Source organism: Parambassis ranga, chromosome 10 (assembly GCF_900634625.1).
Source record: "Parambassis ranga chromosome 10, fParRan2.1, whole genome shotgun sequence".
Classification (NCBI taxonomy): Eukaryota; Metazoa; Chordata; class Actinopteri; family Ambassidae; genus Parambassis; species Parambassis ranga.
The window spans coordinates 21,330,037-21,354,297 of NC_041031.1; the positions used below are offsets into that span (position 1 = coordinate 21,330,037).

Genomic DNA, 24,261 nt, shown 5'->3' on the forward strand with positions numbered 1-24,261 from the left:
GTTGTGTTCCGATAGCTTCTCCATCTGATCCATTTAGTGTCAAACTGAAAAAATCAGCCGCATAAAAGAGAACATTTGTATGCTGTCATTCCCACTAAGGTAGCTGCTACAACAATCAAATGAATAGCAAAGCCTCATTTAAGGGAAAGGTCAGACTGTGTAGCAGACAAATTTGAAATGAAAGAGGATTAGTGTGGTGTTATTGCGGCTTTTTCTTGCTTTTTTGGGTAATGATGTTTCTGTTGGGAACCTGTCAGTGGTCCCATTTGATCTGATTAGTGTGATGGCACCACTGATCAAAGAAAAAGCCTCATTTGTAGACCACCGCTTCGCCTTTGAACCTAAGTGAAATAATTTGGCAGATAGGGACGAGGCACGGCTCCTGCATCCAAAACAGAGGTGTGTATTAGCATTTTTACCGTGAACATAAAAGTGACTTTCAGAAGCTCCAAAAACGTGATTTTCTGCAGGCATCCAGGACAAAGACACAGGAAGAAAACCTTACGTTGTACTTATGTAAAGGCGTTCTCCGTCCCGCTGTGTGTAGCGGGTGCATCTCTCTGAGCTGACCCCCCTCTCCCTCCCCCTCCCCTGTCAAGCCTTCAAGCGTGAGAGACCGCAAACCTCAGGAGGATTACTATAATGCATTACCAATGTCAAACATGTCTGAGATTAAACAAGTCATTTTCAGAGGGCTTCTAAACCACACACAGCTCACTCCGAGGACCTTGATTCACAGCTCGTGTACTTTGCTACCGACATTTTGTTGAAGCTGTGCCAAGGTTATCGGAGCAAAACTGTTGGATGGAAATGAGTAAGACCTTATTGTCCACCTACACGTCTTACCTGCAGGAGCCAGAAGGAATGTGGCCTTTTTCTGCATTTTTCTGCACGTTTGCCGCACAGGTTTCTCTGGTATCCTTGGAAAATGAGCCAAAGGCCAGCAGAGCTTTAAGTTGTAACATACATAGTAAGGGTGGCCTCACACCTACAGGCTTTAAAGTGTACTTCAGTTTGTTCTGGTATGAACACAGGAATCAAACACCATGCTGCAGGATGAATGTGGACTCATGAGGAGGTACAGTGACAACGTACACGCCCAACTGTCCACAACAGACCAAAAAATACCAGTTATTATAAGCACTATTTAGTAAACCGCTCAAAGAAAATGGACTGCAGCATGATGATGATGATGATGATGATGAAACTAGTTTAAGGTGTGAGATGCAGTGAATAAAGAGGCCTCGAACAAGAATTCAGGAAAGAAAAGACTGCTGCAGACACATCTGATCAGTGGAAAGCACATTCTTGCATGATTTGAGGAGTCACATTTGGTCAGTATCACATACAAATGCATGGCTAGGGTCTGAAAGTGGAGGAAACAGGACGAAATGAGTCCTTTGGCATCAGTTTAAATGCTAAATGTTCATCCTGTAGAGTGCAAGAGAAGTCAGGTAAAGGCTAGAATACAGTCATTCCTTTTTAATCAGCATATTCATATTGTAAGGGGTGCAAGAGTAACCATGGAGACCAAGACACAACAACAAGTAACAATAAACAAGTAAATGTATGATAATTGGGACAGCAGCAGCAGAAATTGTCTTGATTTTAAAGTCCTGCCTCATGGTTGGAAACCATGGAAGTGCTATTGGTTGCGATGACCGTCACGTTATGACCTTCGTTGCCTAAAGCTGACCATGCCTCCAGTTTCCTTATCCATGTGACCGGGGTTCCATGTCAGAAGACTTTATGAGTCAACATCACCTCAGAATCTCCACAAACTTCCACTCCAGCTCTGCTCCTCCACGCTGTGTCAGACTTAATTAAGTCTGTTGTCATTAATGCTTGCTCTGCTCTGTTCTGTACCCAAAGGAGCCTGTGCTGCTCCCCATGCTGTAGGCTTTCCACTTATGTCAGAGGAAGAACAGATCCATCTTAATGCAGATGGAAATTAAAGTGGGCTTAACTGAACCTGCTCAGATTTAGGCACCGGAACTACTGACCTTTTCACAACCCATCTCACAAGATATCTGCAACAAGCTTGTCTGACTGGAATGATGATGATGATGATGATGATGAAGTCCCACCTCTTGTGTTTTGTGATTATTGTGAAAGAGTCGAGGTTCTCCATGTGCTCTACACTCACACACAGTGACTTTTCCAGTCCACGCTTCCATTACCATTTAATACTAATCAAACACAAATGTGAAACATATTACTCCCTGTGACATTAAACCTTCGGAGTACTTGTTATGTAGGTGGAAGCAATCACTAAGAGCAGATGAAGTGACATTTGCTGAAATAAATTAAGCAAGGCATGACTGTACGGCTATAGCACCTTTCAAGGCCTGGTTGCTAATATTAGATCATTTTATAGTCTTGGATGGTTGTTCTGAGATGTGTGCTACCTTGGAGATGGAAAAATTGAATCATTTTCGACACCTGGATGTTTTTCATTATAGTTGACCATAGATATGAGCTAGGAGATGCAGTCTATAGTTAAACTGATGTGTTGTCGTTTCTGCAGTGACAGCATGCCAAAGCGGATGGCTCTGATCTGCTTCCTGTCTCTGGTCATGCTGATGAGCATCCTGGGAAACCTGCTGGTCATGGTGGCCGTCTGCAAGGACAGACAACTCAGGTAAGAATCTTTTCTTTCCCCCGTTTCTCCTCTTACCTTTATTTTCAACATGTTCGCATACCTCTATCTTCCAATGCCTCTGATTTTACCCTGACATCATACTAATCAGCCTTTAGAGAGCACACATGCACACGTGAGCTTCAGTTGAGTAGCTCATAAACCTCCCTGAACAGCGAACAAAAACCTCACCAGATGTGACTTGTGTCACAGTGAAATCAAATATATTGTACCCAGTACGTGCACCGACTTCACAAAGAAAGGAGCAGGAGCCGTCTGCTGCAGCGGGCAGGCCGGATGAGGAAGGAAGCAGTGCATGTACAGCGGTGATGACACGGGCAGAGCCGGCAGGTCATCCTGAGGATGGTTGGGCATGTGGGAGCCGCTGTCACTGCAATGATTCATTTTTGGTTTTGCTCCTGTCCCATCCTGCCCCTCTTTACTGCCACCCTGACAGTCGGTCCCTTTCTCTCTTTGTCTCTTCGCATCTCGTGACACCTGAGAGCTCAGGGTGACCTTTGTCCTCAGGATGTTGACATGAGGTGTGTGTAGAAGGCACACGTGTGTCAGCTGTTACTGTCTATGTTATAAACAGAAAGTACTAAATATCAGTTGTGTGATTGCACACAAGCAGTTTGTTTGTCTATATACTGATGAGTGACAAAGTCACTGCTGTGATGTCTCACCTCCCAGAGGAGAGAACAATGACACATCTTTGTTTCTGCCCGCCTCATTGTCCTTCTGCCCATTGGGAAATACACACACACACAGACACACACACTGCTCAGTACGGGGATCCCCTGGGTGACTGTTCGTGACAAAAAAATAAAGCTGAACTCTGAGCACATCATTAACATTCAACAAATCTGTTTCATGGAGGCACACCAGAAGGCAACCAGCCTGGAGTTCCTCCCAATGCAGATCAGGTCAGCAGTCAGTCATCATGACCGAAATTAAGTCAGTCAGTCTTGTTATGTTTACAGATTATTGAGATAAAAGTCTCTGTAGTCTTTTTCTCGGTGGTCATAAAGAAGTCAGAAAAGCCTGCCCAGGTGTTGCATTCACTGTCACAGGAGAAAAAAGGCTCCTCTCATCACTCCAGACACAGCAATAATACAGGCTGAGCTCCAGAAGCACAACATCTCTCACCTGGATCATTTTCTTCACTAACCGGAGACAAAAAGAAATCAGAGCTCAATTTATCTGCTCCACCTGCCTTCCCAAATCCTGTACACAGCAGCTCCACTGAGGCGCTTTAACAGACAAACAAGTTTATTTTTGGTCATTTGCAGTTCAGGTCATTGTAGTCTGGACAGCTTAAAAATTACCCCCCCGGAAAAAAAGAACAGAGAAGTTCCAGACTCATTTACATTAAAAGGTTTGCAGACATCTGAGTTGGGAATAAGTGCCACAAAACCCATTTTAGTCGGGTCAACCTTTAGCCTCACCGAGCATCCTCTGCTGTGTGGTTTTTACCAGCTGAAGTTAATTCAGCCAACTTTAGTGTCTAACAGTGACAATAAGATACATTCTGTAGACAAATACGAGGGTGAGCCTGGTGGAGCTGTGTCACCTCTGTCAGGTTTCCTTCTCTTCCTGCTACAGCTAATGTGAAACTGCCTTGTTAGCATATATTAAGTAATGCTAGCGAACAAGAGTCTTCTGCTGAGACTTGATACCAGCAGAAGGTGATTCATGAGAATGAGTGATAAATGAGAATGTTGCCCAGCCGCTGCTTACTTGTTCTGGGGGTCTATGAAATTGGCTCACTTTTGGAACCCCTAGAGGCCACAAGGGAAACTGCAGTTTATTTTATTTACTTGTCAAACTTTTGATTCAGAGAGTGTTAAACCACTCATCAATAAACCAACCACACACACACAACCACTGCTACCAACCACTTCTTGTTTCTCTCAATGTGTCATGTCAAGTTTGTGCAACACACACACGCACGGTCCCACACATGCTGCTACACAGTCTGTCTGCTGTGTATGGAAGACATTGAACGGCTCTTCAAGCAGTCACACTGCTGTGAAATGATTATTTTTTTATTATTGGTCACTTCTTTATTTTTTATGAAGCTTAATAAAATATTCAAAGAAAACATTAGTTGTCTGAAAATAACATGCGCATCTTCACAACTAGTTTAGAACTGTTTCCACCAGACGTCCTTCGAACTTTGTGTTTAGAATTTTCTCAAATTAAAGTTTTAGTTTTTTTACAATAATCCCAGAATGCGCTCATGCAGCCATGTGACTAATCTCACTGACGACACAAAACCTTCTTACAGAACCTTTAGGAATACGTTTTTTTGCATGAACTCTCCTGTGTGACGGCACCGCTGTGGAGACATTAAACGCTACAGTTGCTTTTACACCTCTGAGTGACTGTTACAAGCTTTGTGCTTTTTTATTGGAGTTTTTATCATCAGAGTTGTTTCACGGCTGCAGTCAAAGCTGTATTTACTGTCACAGTAAATGATTTCCTAAAGAAAAACATCAAATATTTACACAGGCCGTCCTGCTTTTCCATTTCAAATCCCTTCTCAGCTCTTTATGCATAATGCACTGAAGACACCGTGTGCATCTGTAACCTCACACAATAACACAGTCCCTCCTAATCAACTTTATTTATTCATAGCACTTTGAGCTAAACGCAGTGTGTCATCCTAACTAAACACAGCCCCTCCCCCTCGGGGCCTCTTAATGGTTGCTAAACTGTTCTGAATTACAGCCAACGTGTGTGTGTGTGTGTGTGTAAGTGCAGTATACAACGTGTGCATAAACATGTGCTACAGTATGTGTCATTACATGTGTGTCTGGCAGGATTTACGTGTGCTCTGCAGACAGCTGGTTGGTCCAGCACTAACGGCCTGTTTTAGGGGACTGTTTGGGTTAGAGACCGGCAGATGGAAAACCCTCCCAGCCGTCTGCTCTTACTGAGGCTATTTATAGGCTGCAGAACATCCACAGAGACCGGCCGACTTTTATTTACTTAACAGTTGTTGTTGTTGTTGTGTGAATGCGTTAATAAGAGAGATTACCCCACTGCATTATCCTGTGACTGACAGGCCGACTGCTCTGTTTCAGGTGATGATGATGTGCATATCACACCAGTAGCTTGTAGCCAATAGTGCTGTCAGTGTTCTTATTGATTCATCAGACGCATTACATACACACAGCCACCTTGTTAAAGCCCTGACTGCACAGCTGGGCTGACAGAGTGGCATCCTGTCACATTGTGTCAGCAGTTCTGCTCTTTGTCGAGCACAGAACTGCACAGGAAGCATCTCTGTGTGTGTGTGACAATAAAGGGAAAGACAGAGTGAGAGACAGTGTGTGTTTCAGCGTGTAGCTGGTAGATGTGTGCCCAAACTGCATAATGTATCAGGTCTGCACATGTTTTGCTTTTCATGTCTCATTTTCTGCAGCTAAAATGATGTCAGAGCTTTTTTTTTTTTTTTTTTTACACATGCAGTGGACTCCATCCACTCCAGGAGGCATCACCCCACGATGGTGCATGAATGCTAGTGTCTAATACAGATAACGAACCAGTCCTCATCCTGTCAGCTGCTTGGTACAAAGTTTGCATTGTGTCCGATCGACCTGATAAATGAGAGGATATGTCCATGATGCTGATGATGTTGCCCAGCCGCTTCTTACTTGTTCTGGGGGTCTATGAAATTGGCTCACTTTTGGAACCCCTAGAGGCCACAAGGGAAACTGCAGTTTATTTTTATTTACTTTTCAAACTTTTGCTTTTCTCAGCCCTGGAGCTTGTTGCTGTTTTTTCTTTCCACTATGAATTTCATATGCAGCTGCACACTTTCATCAAGTTGCTAAAGTACAAGTGTTAAAGTACAAAGCGAACACAAGACGTGTGTACACTTTTACTACACACATTTTGAGTAAAATTCTGTGTAGATTTAAAAAAAAAAAAAAAAGAATTCATTATTTATACGACTCCTACTGCAGAGAACAAGTCAACATAAGAAAGTGAAATATATCCTGTGGTCCGATTTATATCTTTGCACCACTTCATATGAACAGCATGACCCTCATCTGTGTAACTGGATGAAGAATCTTTTATTACAGAGCAGGGATACAGACTCCACAGACTCGTTAGTCCCAGCATCCAAGCTGGATCCAGCCTGGGAAATCCTGCTGTTTGAACTTTTTCTCTTCTTTGTGGTTTCACCTTCTTTCAGGAGTGTATAGAAAAGTTCTTTTCATTTTCTTCCTTGCTGCTGATAGAAGATGAACTTCCAGCCTGACTTTGAACCTGACCTTTTCTCTGTCTGCATCTTGTTCCCTTTGATTGCCAAGTAAACTGTAATGACTTGATGATAATGTTAATGTTTCTCCAAAGACTTTCTTCTGAAACAACGTCTTGAGTCACCAGGACAATGAGCATTAATATGCTGCTGCTGTATACCAGCCCCACAGGCTGCAGAGTTTGCTTCTGTGCTTAATTCTTGTTTGCTCTAGTTTATGTCAACACATCCTCTGAAATGACTCACAAAAAGAGAAAAAGTCCTTGAAGAGGTGAAGAAGCATGGATGGTGTCCCATCGGTCCAGTCTCCTCCCATAGCATGAAATAATCTTGAAAATTTAAAACGACACATTTTTCTTTTGTGACCTAACAAACACGATTGTGTTTTATTGTGTTTATATTATATAAACACAAACCTGGTTCACCTGGGTGAAAGTCCCACAGCCACTCTTACCCCCTAGAGTGGCCTGACTTCATAGCCCAGCCAGCCGTCTATTTACTGTGTGAATCCCTCCCTTTCACAGCCAGTGTCACTCATACCCCGTTCACACTGGGGAAAAAAATGTGGCTTAAGCAGGATTCGGCCGCATCCTGATCAATCCAGATGTGTTTTTTTCTGAGTGTGAACTCCTCGAATCCGGCTGTATCCAGTTTGATTTCAATCCGGCTAGATCCACCCACGAGAGGTGGATCTAGCCAGATGGGCTCAAATGTGGCTCAGGTGTGAACGCAAATGTGGCGAGCGAATCCGGATAGCGACATGCTACTTCCGGTTCACGGGGCGCGACATGGGACAAAAAAACACACAACGCATGTGCACACGCGGTCCTACCGGGGCGCGAACGGACTCTGTATATTACGAGGCGCCACCTAGTGGTTTGGAGGACAGCAAACATGCTGGATGAAGCCGGATTGAGTGCGGACACAAGTGTGTGCTAGCCAGATTTGAAAATAGGTCTGAACGCATCCAGTTTAAAGGCTGTCTGGGCTCAATCCTACTCTAGCTGGAATGACTTTCTCCAGTGTGAACGGGGCCTTAGAGAGACCACACTAATAGATTTTTTTTATTATACATAACATTTGAATAAATATAAATAAATAAATAAACATTTGAACACAGCCAAAAAAAAATATTCTCTAAGATGTCACTGTATAGTAATATTACACTCAGTGATCAATTTAAAGCTAATAATATGTCTGTAAAAACGCGTCAGTAAACAATCTGTTGTATGCCAGTTATTATTAACACCATTCACTGCAGCTTTGTATTGAATGAACTCTTTATTCAGACCCAGCCTATATTCATGTCCTGTAGGATGATTTAATTGAAACGTGTCCGTTTCGGCTTCCACATTACAAGACATGATGATTCATGCAAACACTATTTAATGGCAAATACAAAGGCTGCTCTTTGTTAATGTTTACAGGGTTATGAGCACCACTCATGTGCTCTTTTGTTGTTTTAGTCAAATTGCTTTTCACGAATGGATCTTTTAATCAGCCGTTGTCAAAATAATACAGATAAAAACACATTTGCTTTTTATGTGTTTACTGAGAGAATATGTCCTTTAATTGTTTCTGGTTATCTGTCTCGCTCTTATCACTCTCAGCATCACTTTGAGAAACAAGAAAGCCAAACAAACCCCACAGTGTCTAAAGAACTCGTCATCTCTAAATGATCTTTAGTCACCATTTAATCATTGCTGTCTTTAATTAAAAGTTTGCCTTCTCTTTGTTTGCCTCCATCAGGAAGATCAAAACCAACTACTTTATTGTGTCTCTGGCGTTTGCCGACCTGCTCGTGTCAGTGCTGGTGATGCCGTTTGGTGCCATTGAGCTGGTCCACCAGCACTGGATTTACGGAGAGACCTTCTGTCTGGTCCGGACGTCGCTGGATGTTCTGCTGACCACAGCGTCGATACTTCACCTGTGCTGCATCGCCCTGGACAGGTAAGACTTACCACCTCATCTGACATCCTCTCCACAGTCTCCTAAAGTACCAGAGAGGCTGAACCAGTGTTTGAGCATCTTTCGGTGATCTGAGGCTAGTCAGTAAAAGTGTAATTTGATATTATCTGAATGAAGCGATCCCCTTCAGGTTTGACAGCTTTGACATTAACTCCACTGGAACCACTCTCACACTCTGTGAGGAGCAGGACTGGATAAACTCTTTTTTTACTGCTTCTACCAGACTGACTGATGAAACTTATTTCAACAGACTGAAAAACTATTTGGCATTTATAGCTCCGAGAAACAGTTTAACCTGCCAGAGAACACTGCAGTAAAAGTTATTTACCAGGACCCTGGAACATGTGTGTGTACACACACTCCCTCTAACAACAGACCAAGGTTTTTCACCTGTTCAGATGGAAAGTGGTTTGTAGCTATCTCTAGAGGAGGCTCACAGCCGCTCTCTCCCACTCTGAACAATCACCAGAATCTCCTAAAGCATAACAATATGAGCCAACGTCATCTGATCATAAGGCTGGGACAGCCTGTGTTAGGAGGTACAATGGGTTTTGGGTAGTGGCACCGTTCCTGTCCCCTTGGTACCCGGAGCTGTATTGTTTTCACGCAAACTTCAGGTTAAGCATTAAAATCTACTGGTTAGGATGTGGTTCTTGAAAATCTGAAAAAGTTTAGCTGGATAACACAAGCATTACTCGACTTTGCTGGTGTGAGATGATGTTTAAAGACTGAAAGCATGAATATACTGATCCAAAAACTACCAATATAGACAGGGAGCTGCAGCAGTTGGCTTTACTGGCTGTCATATGAAATGGGAAAAGCTGTGGATTAAACATCACCCAAACTCCACTTACACACACACACACACACCTCAGAACAGGTGTGAGCAGAAGTGTTATCGCTGTTTGTTAATGTTTTAGACTGAAAAGTTCTTCGGAACATCCCGCAAAACAAATCACGGAGGGAGAAAATGAAGTTGCAGAACCTCGGCGTATTAAAAGTTTCTGAATGTCAGAGATATAAACTTTAAAAGTAGAGATACCACAGAGAGTATTGCAGTGTTTATCATTCGGTAATGACGTGTCCACAATAAGAATACAGAAACTCTGTGTCCTCTCACTGAAGGATGGAGGTTGGCAGCAGAACAATTGACCATAACCATCGAATAGGAGGAGGAGCTCTGTGTTCTTCTACACATGCAGCTGCCTCCGCATCCTGGCAGAGCACAGCTTCCATTACTGATTCATAGCGAGGCTATCACCCCTCATTACCCCCACATCCCCCGTGAATCATCTCCTACAGACCGTACCCCCCCATCTTACTTTAATTGCTTCTTTTGTTGTTGTTGTCTCTTTTGACCCTATGCGAACAAATACTCCTTTGATTTTAATGATGCAGGTGAAGAGGTTGATTCTGGTGCCTGTCCTGTTGTACTTTGCTTTGTTTGGTTTTAAGGAAAAGCTTCAGTGGAGCCAAGTAAATCTCGGACCACGATGACTCACAACTTGCAGCTTTCCCACACAATTAATCCTCATTTCTCATCACAACAGTGACCAGGAAACATCTTAAATAATGAACAATGACCTTAACTTATAATACCCTGCCATTATTTGAAGATCAGGGGCAGGTTAAGCAGAAAACCCGCCTGCGTTGGCTCAGTATCGGCTCAGTATGTTACTTTTCTGCGTGGAACAGCAAGTTCTAATTACAGGGTGTCAGGATATGTGAGTATCTTGTCACAACGGCAGGCTGAACGTCCATTCTCATGTAAAACTGCAGGATGAGACCGTGAATTAATGAAAGTGTCGCTCAAGACAGCTGCCGCAAAAACGTAAGAGATCCATTTGGAACAGAACCCGCGCCATGTGCTGCAGCAGCAGAAGAAGAGAAACCAAAGATTACAGCAAGCCTTGGCAGGGTTAACGCTGGATTTGTTAGCGATCTTCTTTAATTAGCCGGAACCTGAAACCAAGTTCTTCTGTGTTGGAGAGTTCAGCTGCCAGACAGAGATAAACACAATCACAACACTGCAAAAAACAAAGACTCATAGATCCAGACTACACAGAAAGAAGTTCCAGAAGAAAATGTTTTTATTTGCCTTTGTGATTTTCCAGCCGCTAGAACAAGTTGCTCCTTTTTAATTTGCATGCATTATTATTATTGATAAGAGGAAGAACATTGCTACAGAAACACCATTTCAGTTTCCTTAAAAACGTTGACCTCTACTGTTGTTTTCCTGGAGAGGGTGCATTTTAAACTAAGTACACCTCCATTATTCCAATAGTTCTGATTTATTACAGGAGTTTTTACTGTTCAGAGGTGCAGCAGTAGTTAGTATGTGTTTTAACCCTAGCCATACTAAGGGGAAAAAAACCTAAAAGACATTCCCAAAGAAAATGAAGAAATGTACCACAACAATAATCTACATAATGCACATTCTTGGTGTCTAGGGACATCTAGGGACCTCAGAGAATGCATTTCCAGTGTTGAAAATATTGTGTCTATTAGTATGCCTGAGTAAATTAGAATAAGGAGAAATGTGACATTTATGTCCTCGCCTGTGTTTTTTCCTATTTGACAGAGGAAAACACTATGCCACCAATGAGTCTATGTACACAGATGCCATTGATCACATTCAGCTATTCCTTGGCTACAAATGTACCAAATTTGATAGAATTCTTCACAAAGGGGATTTTACGTCAGCTGGGTATTGTAGTCCATTCGATTTTTTTCTATCATTCGATTAAATAGCTTACCCTCTTTCATGGGACTGCAAAACATGGCCGCACTGCAGCAGAATTTATAATAATAAACATGTTTTGTGCGGATAATCATGCCTGTTATCAGGTTTAACAGGTTAAAAAACTTTTTTTTTTTAACATCCAATTGGTAATGGTAGAGCGTGGTGGTGCAAAGGAAGCTGGGAAAAAATCAAATAATTTCATAGCGAATCAGCTTGTCAGGCAGGAAGTGCTTAATTGCACCAAAAAAGACACATTATTTTGTTGCTTTACTCTCACAGAGAAGTCTAGGGCTGAATGAAAGGTTTGGGATGGAGGTAAGGACAGATATTGACAGCTTTTTATTGCCATCGTGTCGATAGAGTTACGGAGAGAAATACAACTTTTTCAAACTTCACCGTCACAATGGTGCAATATGGAGGCAAGGTGCTGCTCTCACAGCACAGACACAAACTTCTGTCCCTACTTGCTGTGACAGCTGAGTGAAAAGCAGATGTTAATGCTTTTTACAATGGGAATGTAGGGATGCCTGTTGATGCCATTTGTAGCTTCCAGCATTTATGAGAGAAGAGGAAAAAACAAAAACAGGTCAGGAGAAGAAAACAACACATTTTTCTATGTTATAAATCTCCGAAAAGAAGCATCTGTTGACCGCATCAGTGGAAGAGAAAGAGCGTAAACAAAGAAGTAGACCATGAAAGGCATCTGGCACCAGAACACAAACCATTGAAAAGAAATGACAAACAGTCCTAGAATATTTCTACCTGCATGTAAATACTGTCATTTCACATTTTACTGCAGTCAGACACTGTCGTAGCATTCAGTGTTTCCTGACCTGAAAAGAATGCTCTGCTGAGCTGCTGACAGGAACACAGCACGCTGCAGACACAAATGAAGCACACCCAGGGTTTGTCATGTTTATCACATTGACAGTAAAAACTATGGGCAGAGATTCCGTGACGTCACCCGTTTGTTTCTGAAGAGCCGTTTTAAGGCTCGGTGGGAGGCTCCGGGACGTGCTGACCGCCGCCATGTTGGCAGCGTCACGTCCGCCAAAACTCCAAATATGGACACAGAGGGGGAGCACGAGCGGAGTTTAGGGGGGGCGGGCGATCGTGGAAGCAGCTGTGATACGTCAGGCGACACCCATAATTATGCGGAATTTTAAGTCTGAATATTAATTAATTAAAACGAGTGAGTTGTAAAAAAATTCACCCCCAGTACAATTGACACTAGAAGAGAACCTATCATTTGAGGCCAGAATGGTTTCTGTACCAGGCTGTGAACATGTTCATTTCTGCTGCGAAGTCGGCCATTTTAACATGGGAGTCTATGGGAAATGACTCGCTTTTGGAGCCAGCCCACAGTGGTTGCGGTGTGTGAATTACAAGTTTTGACACTTGGTTTATCATGATGGCAGCCATGTTTTTTTTCCTTCAGAGTAAGTCTTTGCTGCTGCCAGTGCCTTTGAATGTTGGCAACAGGATAAAAAACTGTTAAACTATCATCATATTCTCTTTAATTCTGACTTATGTCTTATGTGTAGACGTGAAGGGGGGTCTGAACCATCAATCGTACCTAAGAGGCCCCTACCTCAGTGCATTCTGGGAATTTTCTAAAGAGGCCTTGTTTACTACAGACATTTTTACTCTTCTAGTAACACACAGGTGTGGACTTTGTTGTATCCCTGTGTCCCAGTAAGCCAACACATTGTGACACAGAGCCAGCATCCAACAAACAGCAGCTGCATTCATTCCTGGCATCTAAAAAAACAGGACAGAAGGACTGGAATCTGAAAGCAGGAGAACCAAAAACTGGTTGTTGTGGGCAGAGTTTGAATATACAAATCTCAAAGAGATAAAAGAGAAACATCTATTGCCTCCGGTGTATTCCTGCTTTAACAGCTTGGCTGACAGACAACACCAGTGTGTTTGTGTGTTTGATAGAGAAAGCAGAGAGTTCTACCCAGAGAAAAGAGGGCGGGAATAGAGATAAAGAGAGCGAACAAGCAAGACAAGCAGGCAGCTGCAGTATAAAGCTTCTCATTCATCTACTGTAAAAAGCTAAAGATGCTGAAAAAGGAATGAATGGAAATGAATTTGGACTAAAAATAACAGAGCCTGGCACGAGGAGAATGCTCCAGCATGAGGAGAATGCTCCAACACAAAGGCATTTAGTGAGGAGAGGGAGAAACAAGGATCTGGAGCTAGACTGACGGTTCTTCCGGCTCCGGTATCGCCATTTTGACGCCCTGAACGTGCTCAAAAACTCACCAAACTTGGCACAAAATTGTCCCCCGATGAAAATCGCAACTTGACGCTGTCGCCATTGGCAGGCGTGGCCGCTTGGCTCTGCAGCGCCCCCTAAAGTGTGAAAATATTCACCCCAAGTGCTACAGACTTCAGACTCGGTACACTGATGGATCACCTCGTGACAATAAGAAAAAGCCTCTTGGACGAAAATTCCACGACGTACAGGAAGTCACATTTTGAAAAAAACATGCCCTGTTCCAATTTACTTATCCGCACTTTTGCGAACTCCTCCTAGGATTTTGTCACATGGTTCTGAAGACATGGCTGAGCAAAAGGCACCACCACGAATTTGACCCTTCGCCAACGCACGGGAAATAGATGTTTTATGGCTGTATCTCCCACGTACTTTATCCTATGTGGATGAAACTTTACAGTCATGCTGAACATCTGACTCTGCACGCATTGATATGCTGCTATGCTACAGTCACTGTGCCACCTACTGGCCGGATGACCTGTCTTTTGTATATGTGTTTCTTTCTTCTCTTCTCCCTTCTGTTCTTTCATCCTCCTGTCCTCTTTCTTTAGACCTTTCCTTCCTTGCCCTCCTACCTACTTGTTCCTCCTTCTCATCTCCCTCCTCTTATGTTCACCTTCCTCTGTAGTCTATCTCTCGCTGTGCTCCCTGTCTGCTTTCCCCTGTGCTTGCCTCAGTGTTCCCTCGTCTTCCTGTCTTATTTTGTAGTCCTTTCCTCCCTGTGTGTTCTCAATGTCTTCACTTCCTCCTGTTTCCCGCCTCTGTTATTACCTGCTCCTCCCTTGGATTGTTTCCAAGGGAGGATTGTGGATTGTGGATTGTTTCCACCTGTGTCTTGTCTCCCTCCTCTTCTTAAGTCCTGTACTTCCTTTTGTCCTTGTCGGATCATTGTTCATCTTACCTGCATTGTGGTTTACCTGTCGTCGTGTCCTCCCTGTCTTTTCATCCTCCAGTTCCTCTTTTTAGATTATTCATGTTTAGGTTTGTTATTTATTTCTTTGTTTTATTTTTGTTGGTCGTAGTCCTTTCTCAGTCTTAGCTTAGTTTCTTGCCTTTTGATGTAGTTTGTGTTGTATTTAGTCCTCGGCTTTTGAATAAATCTCACCCTTTGTTATACTTAGAACTTTTTCCTGCATTTGGGTCCTCCTTTAACACCACACATAACAATATATTCTTTCATTTGTTTTTAGTTTATTTTGTTGTGCTTTTATATGTTGTAGTACAACAATCAAGTAAGGATCTATACAAATACTGAGTCTTTGTAGGGATCACTAAGAAGATTGTTGGTGGAAGAGGTAGAGTCCTGATAGGTCACTCCGGATGTACTTTCCTCCTGGAAAAGAAGTTCTTAATCCTCTTTAATGTTGCTCTTCTGCATTTGACTGTTGTCAAAGTTATGTCTTCTCCACAACCTGACTTGACTTCATTCGTTTCAGAAGTGGTCTTGTTGGATTTGACTCCAGGGCCAACCTTGTTGGCTTTATTTCTAGGACCAGCCTTGTTGGCTTTATCTCCAGGACCAGACTTGTTGGCTTTATCTCCAGGACCAGCCTTGTTGGCTTTATCTCCAGGACCAGCCTTGTTGGCTTTATCTCCAGGACCAACCTTGGCTTTATCTCCAGGACCAACCTTCTTGGGTTGGTCTCCAGGACCAGCATTGCTGGCTTTATCTCCAGGACCATGTACTTTAGTCCTGGAGAAGAAGTTCCTAATCCTCTTTAATGTTGCTCCACAACCTGACTTGACTTCATTCGTTTCAGAAGTGGTCTTGTTGGATTTGACTCCAGGGCCAACCTTGTTGGGTTGATCTCCAGGACCAGCCTTGCTGGGTTGATCTCTCGCAAGGAGTGTGAGGGCCCGTCGTTGCTGCTTGCAGCTTTAATTTATTTTAAACTGCTGCTTCAAGTGTGCCATGTCTGATCAGTCCAAAAGAAGTGGTCTGGAAGTTGTACCTTAAAATTTCGTTTTTGTTTACGTTTCCCCCTCACTGCTTTGCGAAATCTCCTGAAATGGTCCAGGATATTTCTGTCAAGACTAAGAATTCTGTGAAGGAGAAAGAGGAGATGTGTGTAAGCATATGCTGTAGATATGTGTCAAACACGTAGAGCGTCCAAAGGGGAAGAAATGGCGGGAGGATCCTCACAGTGTTGTGACCTTGCTGTTGAGCATACGCCTCTTATATTATGAAAGCTATCAGTCTGCCTAATGACTTCAGTGCAGCTCATAACCAGGATTAATTCTGCACCTATTACAAAGACTTCTTATCTTACATGAAACACAGCCAGCGTAATTGTCCTCTAGTAGCACTTGCTAACAACATCACAAAACTTGTCAGTGTTTATTACATGTCACTGAGAGAAGTGGAGCAGCTGCTGCTGATTGACATATCGTGGTTTCATCAGAGTGATAAAGCATTTAACATTCACAAAACGTCTGACCCAGTTTATTTTGATCAGTTGGAGGCAGAGTGATGCTGCTGTTCTGTTCTCTTGTGTAATTAATTGTCCTAATTATATCATCCTGGCACACTAAATCAATCAGATCGGACTGATCAGCTAGAGAGACTGAATCTCAAATAGGAGGCTGACGGCGTCTCCTAAGAGCCAGTTACTAGCATTAACTTGAGTGTTTTTTTGGACCCTGTGACAATTTCTTCTTGTCACATGTCCTCACATTACAAAAAAAATCATCCCCCAGACAACACATGATTACTGCTAAACTAATGCCCGCTGGTGTCTGATTGTGAGACAAATACAGCTGCAAAAGTGTGTGTTAGGAGGTAGGGTGAGGACAGTATGTGTGTAAGCAGCTTGGTAGACTCTTACCTCACTTCGTGTCCCCCCGTCATTGCAAACTGTTTTGTTTTTTTGTTGTTTTTTTTTTTGTCATTTCCATCTGTTAAGTTTCATTTTCACTTCAATTAAAAGTGTAACCCCAGATTTATACCGGATGCGAAAGCTCAGCGTGGCACTGTGTAGCGCTGCCTCCACACTCTCGTGAGATTGACAAAGTCACATAGTAACCTGCCGATTTATCTGATGGTTAATGTCCTCTCCATGTGTCAGGCTGGGTTACAGAGCAGTTACTGAAAACTCAGTTTACTCCCTCAACACACAGGGCAGCTCCTCACCTTCCACTCTGAGAACAGCTGCTGCTTCTCTCGCTGCCTTTTCCTTTCTGATGTTGTCCTTATAAAAAGCATGTTCTAGCATGTGAAATCAGCAAGAGTTCAGTCTGACAGCGTTTTATTTTGAAAATCCACTGGAAACTCTTTAATTCTGGTGACTGCCTTCCTGTCTGCTCGATGTAGTTGGTGCAAATAGACACGTCTTGGGCGCGACACATCTCCAAAATAGAACTGCCGCATATCACTCGCGGAGCAGCCGGTGTAAATACTCTCATTGACTATAATGAAAATGTTTCAAGGTGCTTGACACTGCGCTGCAGTTACGCTACGCTTTCGTGTCCGGTATAAATCCGGGGTAAGGAGTCGTGTGAGGATTATGATTTGTCTAAAAACACACAAATTCATAACACAGCATACTGTTTCCTCTCCATCACAACGGCTCCCTGTGCCCATAAACACATAAAGAGATATAACTGGATAAATATGCACATGTCAGGGGCTGAAACATTTTTTATTTTTTTTATTTTAGATACTTTAATAATCCCAGAGAGCTGCTGCCAAGCAGTGTCATACAATGACCAGCAAGGCACGCCACACCAGTGAGTCCACTGGAGGCAGCGCAGGTAAAGTGTCTTGCCCAAGGACACACAACAATGACTTAGGGAGGGAGTTGGGATTGAACCACCAACCTTCCGGTTATTGGACAACCCTTCTCTACCACTGAGCCACTGCTGCCCAAACATTGACTTCATGTTGTGTTTTCCTGGTGAGGACGGGCCGGCTGCTGCTTTGAATGGTAGCTTCAGTTCACTGACTGTAGAATAAACAAGTTTATTAGAGGCCTTTATGCAATTTGTGACGGATTTGTGCTTTGGAGGATGGATCAATGATTTTCTTCCATCGTCATTTTTACGATGCATTCTTGGGGATTCGAAGCTGCCAACTTCTGGTTGCAAAAGTCATTGTCCTACATGTGTATGTGGAAAACATCAACAACAGTTTGAATGTTCTCAGAAACCAGCTTCCACATAAATGATGCCTGAATGAAAATGTCCGAAATAAACAGAAGTGTTTTGTAGATCAAACGGAAACGGGCCATTTAAAGTGCTCTCGGTCAGGACGTGCTGCCAGTCATCTGTGCTAGGTCTGCTTCTAATCTCACGAGTGTGTGTGTGTGTGTGTGTGTATCCTTGTGTGGACATCTCACAATGCAAGGATTCACACTTGTTGGCTGCATGTTGGAGACACTGCAGAGTGAGGTATTGTGTCATTCAGACCTTCACATCCTGCTCACTTAAAGAATCAATCTGCAACCTTTCAGCGTGGCTATTTTGGGAATTCAAATAGAAAAGGGCCTCTTGACCTTTTTTAATGCCACTGCACATACAGACCACACACAGCAACCCACCAAATTACTGATGGCTGTGAAATGCCATGCACTGCAAGTAGGTAATGAGGTGGGATCATAGCAGAGAAGGCAGAGGCAGGGAAATATCCACAGTGACTGACGGTGGTATAAACTGGATTAACTTTAATGCTGCTGCAGCAGAGCACAATGTTCAGTCAACCTTGTGAGGATAAGCAGAGGTTATAAAAACGTGTGAATTCAGCCACTGCGGAGAAGAAGTCAGAGAGTTTCTTATGATTAATCAAGTATTAGGACGATTACTTTTGAAGCTGCAGTAAACTGTGTTCTGACTAGCTAGGCCCTGCCCCCATGAACATGGAGGTGAAGTAAGCACACGGGTTCCACTGTGCTGTAATATTAACGTAATGAAAAAAGCTTTGCAAAGATTTTGAGAAAATAAATTATTCATTCACTCATAATTGACATGATAAGAATGTTATGATACTCAGGTATGTAGCAAAAGCACATGAACGGACCTGAGTGACACACACACACACACACACACACACACACACACACACACACACACACACACACACACACACACACACACACCACATACATACACACACACACACACACACACCACATACACGCAGTAATTGACCAGGCCAGGTGAAATTGTAGAGGATGTGGAGGATTTATTACAGTCAGCACTGCACCATCTGTCACTTGAGCCTTTCTATAAAAGGATGAATCGCTCTCTTTATCTTCCTCTCTGACTCTCCTTCTGTTTAGTCATCCTTCTTCTTCTTCTTCTTCTGTTTCTCAGGCTCCTTCTTGATTTCTCCTTTTCCTTTTTAGCCATTTTTTTATTATGCCTAACTTCTTTTTCGTTTATTCTCCTCCTTCCTCTCTATCTCTCTCAGCCCCTCTCTGAATTCATTCACAGTATTTCAGCATCCATTCATGCATTTCAGCGCCAGCGTCGTCTTAGCGATATCGTTGCGCGACAGTATGCTTGGAGTTCCTGCTGCTGTGGTGTCTGATATCATGCTTGCTCACACACAGAGCGTGGATGTGTGTGTGTGTGTGTGTGTTAGGGTATAATTATACACTAGGAGAATTCTTTAAAAGGCCATCTGGGTTGACTTGCTTCTGTGGTCAGTGTTTTTTTGGTATTTCTCAGAGAGTGACCACAAAATGTCAAAGCAAATGTTGTGTCTGCTTGTTGTTAGCCCTCGTTGGAAGGGTTTCTGCAGGATGCTCCAAATGAAGGAGGATGTGTGGTGCCTCGGCAGCATCTTTTAGGTTTCATAACTGTCACGGAGGACAAGTGATGGGGTGCTGCCACTGACAAACTGAAACTTCCTGCCTCTAGCAGCACAGGAGCAGCCAAGGCCAACTGACAATTTACTGACTAACAGTCCTGAGAGGCGGAAATGAGGCCACAGATGGAGTGTGATCGCCTTCTGACAGTCACTGAGCTCATATGGACGTTTATGTCATTTTCAGTAGAGGTTCAGTGATGAGGAGGTATACAAATATAATTTATTTATATTTCAGAAAATAAAGATTATCTATGATTATGATAGTCTGCAGCAGGAGACAAAGAATGGTGCAGATCACAAGTGATGATAAAACAGAGACACAGACACAGAGACACAGAGGAGACCAGGAGGAGGGATGCTTTGGACCGTTTCATCCTTTCACTCTTTTCTTTTCATCCAGTTATTTTATATGTATCTGAAGCTTGTATTTTAGTCCCTCTGGGTCTGAAGGGTTTGGTCCGTGTCTCCTTGTACTCACCACAGTCAGCCAGTTGATGCTGCTCTTAGAGTAATAAGAACAGATTTTAATGTGATGTGCTGCACAGAGGACCTGGCTGGAGCGAGTGCACTGATTTGGCTCATGTTAACACTCTTTCTATCATCTTTCTGCAGGTACTACGCTATCTGCTGCCAGCCTCTGGTCTACCGGAACAAAATGACGCCCATGCGAGTTGCTTTAATGATCGGCGGCTGCTGGGTCATTCCCACTTTCATCTCTTTCCTGCCTATCATGCAGGGATGGAACAACATCGGCATTGACGAAGTGGTGAGCTCTGCAGCCTGTGTGTGTCTGTGTGTGTGTCTGTGTGTGGTGGGGACAAAAGATTTTTATGGAGAATAGAGGCAGGAATATTCCACGTCCCAACAGGAGATACACATTTATGTCAGAAGCACGCTGCTGTTAGCTGAAAATGAGTCGCCTGGCACAGACAAAATAAAGACACACAAAAATGGCGACACGCACAAAAAAAGACATGTTTTGCATAAACAGGAAAAAGCAATTAGTGTCCACATGCACTGAGAAACAAACTGAAGTCCTCAGAAACATTGTTTACAAGAGGGAAGAAACGCTTTGTGCAACAAGATCAACATGTCAGACTCAGAGACAGAAGGACAAGGCCACTGACACCACAGACACCGAGTCCAGCTACTTATTTAACTCTATAACGTCAAGTGCTTTAGGCATCGTTAAGCTTGTTTTGTTTGTGCAGTGACTCTGTTTATAAGATGCAGGCATGGCTACAGAAAAACAGCTTTTTTTATAGAAATGGGTGATGAATGAAAAGTTGAAGAAAATGAGCGGCTAAAAAAAGAATGAAAAGAACAAAGCAAAGTGAAGTGGGAGGGAGGGAGGGAGGGAGGGGAGACAGGTGTGCAGAGACAGAGGAGAGACTGAGGAGAGAGAGAGAGGCTCCCCAGCCACTATTAACCTCGCTCGCCCCTGTCCGCCTTTATCAAAAGTTATTTTTCGAGCTGCCTGTCAACAGGAGGACCGGCTGGCTCAGTTTGGCAGCAGTGCCAGTGGCGCAAACATCACACACACACACACCTCTCACACAAACCCAACTTTAGAACAACAGCGCAGTGCAAAGTTAGAGCTGTGCATTAGCGCTGGCTGCTGTGGCTCTCTGTGGGTCTAATTAAAGCTTAAAGTAGCCGGTTCGTTTCTGGCACAAACTGAAGGTCCAACAAAGACATTTTAGACACAGGTAGATCACAGTGATTCCTTTACTTGTCAACAACTGCTCAATATTCATCCACTCAAGAAATAACAAGTGATGGTGATGCACGGATGTGTCTGCTGCCTCTGCTGCAGTGAAATAAATGAAATTCATATTAAAGTCTGAGCTCACATGCTTGCTGTGATGACGTGCATGATGCACTGATTACTGGTTTTGTGTGAGTTCCTGCAGGATATTCTGTAACCTTAACACACACACCTGGACCCACAGGGCATTTTATCACTTAAATGTTTCAGCTCATTCATAAAAAATCTGCTTCAGCATTAAACACACGAGGGAACGTGGCCTTCGTTCAGAGATATGGATTGATCTCTGTATTATTCATCGGGTAGCCCTGAGCCGTAGTTTCCCACAGAGATGAGATGATAGCAGTAAAGGATCTGGGACGGGGATGATGACTGTGATTAATGGGGACGTGCGGAACCTTCCTCTCCCCCCAGAGCCGCCTTTTTTCACTACACAGAGATTGTGGGTTTTTAAGTGGGTTGTTGTAAAGTCTGGTGGTGTTCAGAGCAGAGCTGCTCGACATAGTGATATGGGGATTTATTCCAGAATATTGTTCTCTACCTTTAACTCTCTACTTTCCCCTCACTCACGATACTCAGTTAATCCTAATAATGGGGAAAGAAGAAAAAAAAAACATTCCATTGGACTTTAAGAGAAACTGTCTTAAGCCTAATTCCTGTTTTTTGGTAATCCAGACCGACTTCTTCTTACGCGTGTCCAACCTGAGCCTTGACAGCTCAGGGGTAGGGGTTACCTAACTCCAACCTGTTGTGCCAGATGGTTCGTTGCACAGAACCATCTGGAGGGTCGGACCTTGGAAACAGTTTGAAAGGGCAGGGACGACCCATCTGTCCATCATGTGCTAAAACTGGGCACACACTGTACGAATTGTTTTAACGTAAATCTATAAAAACTGTACATCATCAAACCAAAGGTGCACATAAAATACCTCCCAGCTGTCAGAATGCTGAATGAATGGCACCAATCATTATTGTGTGTGTGTGTAGTGTAGTGTGTAGGTCCAGACCTTTGGCTGCAAATAGCTCCCCAAAGGTGAGGCCAAAACATCTGGCTCGCCCCCTGCTGGCTGGCTGCAGTGTAGTTCATAAATTCTGGATCCTCCATGTTAGTGGAGACACGGACCCGAGTAAAAGACTAAAAGTACATTTTTCTTGTCAGCTCCAGTTTTCATCAGACTGATCTGGGTTTAAATGTTTTTTTAATGCATTCATATTTATGCAAAAAGCTGAATCTGCCCAGACTCTGGTTCCAACAGAACAGCCAGATATTCCGGCCTCACTTTTGTACAATGGATGGAGGTGGAGCCATGTTGTCTATTTTTATATACAGTCAATAAGAAAAACCTGGAGTCCTTCATCCTGAGTTTTTTTTTTTTTTTTGTTATGATCTTTAACCAGATTAATCAGAGGCGCCAGAGCGAGGGCAACTCCACGTCCTGTGTCTTCATGGTCAACAAGCCATACGCCCTCACCTGCTCTCTGGTGGCCTTCTACATCCCTCTGGTCCTCATGGTGCTGGCCTACCAAAGGATCTACATCACGGCTCGTGCCCATGCCATGCAGATCAGCATGCTGCAGCGGGCGGGAGGAGCCTGTGCCAGCGCCCCCGCTACATCTGGTGCCGGGGTCGGCGGCGGCGGCACAACGTCAGACTCTGCTGACCATCAACGCAACCACCGCATGCGAACAGAGACGAAGGCGGCGAAGACGCTGTGCATCATCATGGGGTGTTTCTGCCTCTGCTGGGCGCCTTTCTTTGTCACCAATGTGGTGGACCCCTTCATAGACTACACGGTGCCCTCCGAGCTGTGGGTCGCCTGTCTGTGGCTGGGCTACATCAACTCCATGCTGAACCCCATCCTCTACGCCTTCCTCAACAAGTCCTTCCGCCGTGCCTTCCTCATCATTCTGTGTTGTGGGAGGAAGAGATATCGCAGGCCGTCCATCCTGGGGTCCAACGCTCCCTGCACAGCCACGCAGATCAACGGCTCCACTCATGTACTCAAGTAAGTTCTGGCAATCCTTTTTCTGGCAGGTCTGGCTCTGTCTACAAGGTTCTGTGTTGGCTTTGTGTTGTTGTAGCATGTTAACATTGTTAGCACTGCAGTAGTGATCACACCGAGTACACTGGGAGTCATTTATCATGTTAGCTACATACATTCTGCAGATAATGTACACACCACTGATGGGGTTACGAGGCGTGTTACACAAGGCTTTATCTCTATAAATACTCTTAACAGTCCCCTTATGAATTCTAATGTACGACCTTGACTTATTACTAGTTCAGCCCATTACTGTTTCTAAACATGGAACACATGTTTCACAGCGATAAGGACGTGGCGTTGCTGGCCTGCTGAATATTTAATTTTTCTCAGTATGCCCCGAATACAACATCCGATCTTATCTGTGTCAGACGTGGCTACTACGGCCCTGCAGTCTATGCACGGCAGGCTTGGCTCTGTTGATGCAGTATTAATGCATCTATGTGACCACATATGTACAGTAAGGGGCCGATAATTCCTGACAATAATTGTTCAGGAATCAAAGGCTTATTATCATTATTATTGTAACCTCCATCACCCCCATTAGGAAGTTTGACTGCAGAACTTAGTATGAAGTATGACTTGATCAGCTAGCATACTAGGGAACGCTGATGACATACCGCATAACACTGTAGATCTGCGTCCACATGCACCCTCTGTATCAGATCATAATGTCTCAGGATGGCTGTAGATGGAAGTATCTGTGTGCAGTATGAACTGCTCCCACAGCCCCTCACAA

At 43.6% G+C, this 24,261-nt stretch overlaps 1 protein-coding gene across 2 annotated transcripts in view; it reads left to right on the forward strand.

Annotated features, from left to right (window-relative positions):
- htr4 (5-hydroxytryptamine receptor 4) overlaps positions 1 to 24,261 on the forward strand; it is a 122,058-nt gene that overhangs the window by 63,882 nt on the left and 33,915 nt on the right. For both annotated transcript variants that reach the window (XM_028416456.1, XM_028416455.1), the window contains exons 3-6: positions 2,528 to 2,641; positions 8,661 to 8,861; positions 20,325 to 20,478; positions 22,879 to 23,486. In XM_028416456.1, coding sequence (XP_028272257.1) covers positions 2,528 to 2,641; positions 8,661 to 8,861; positions 20,325 to 20,478; positions 22,879 to 23,486 — 1,077 coding nt within the window. The remainder of the gene's footprint in view (positions 1 to 2,527; positions 2,642 to 8,660; positions 8,862 to 20,324; positions 20,479 to 22,878; positions 23,487 to 24,261) is intronic.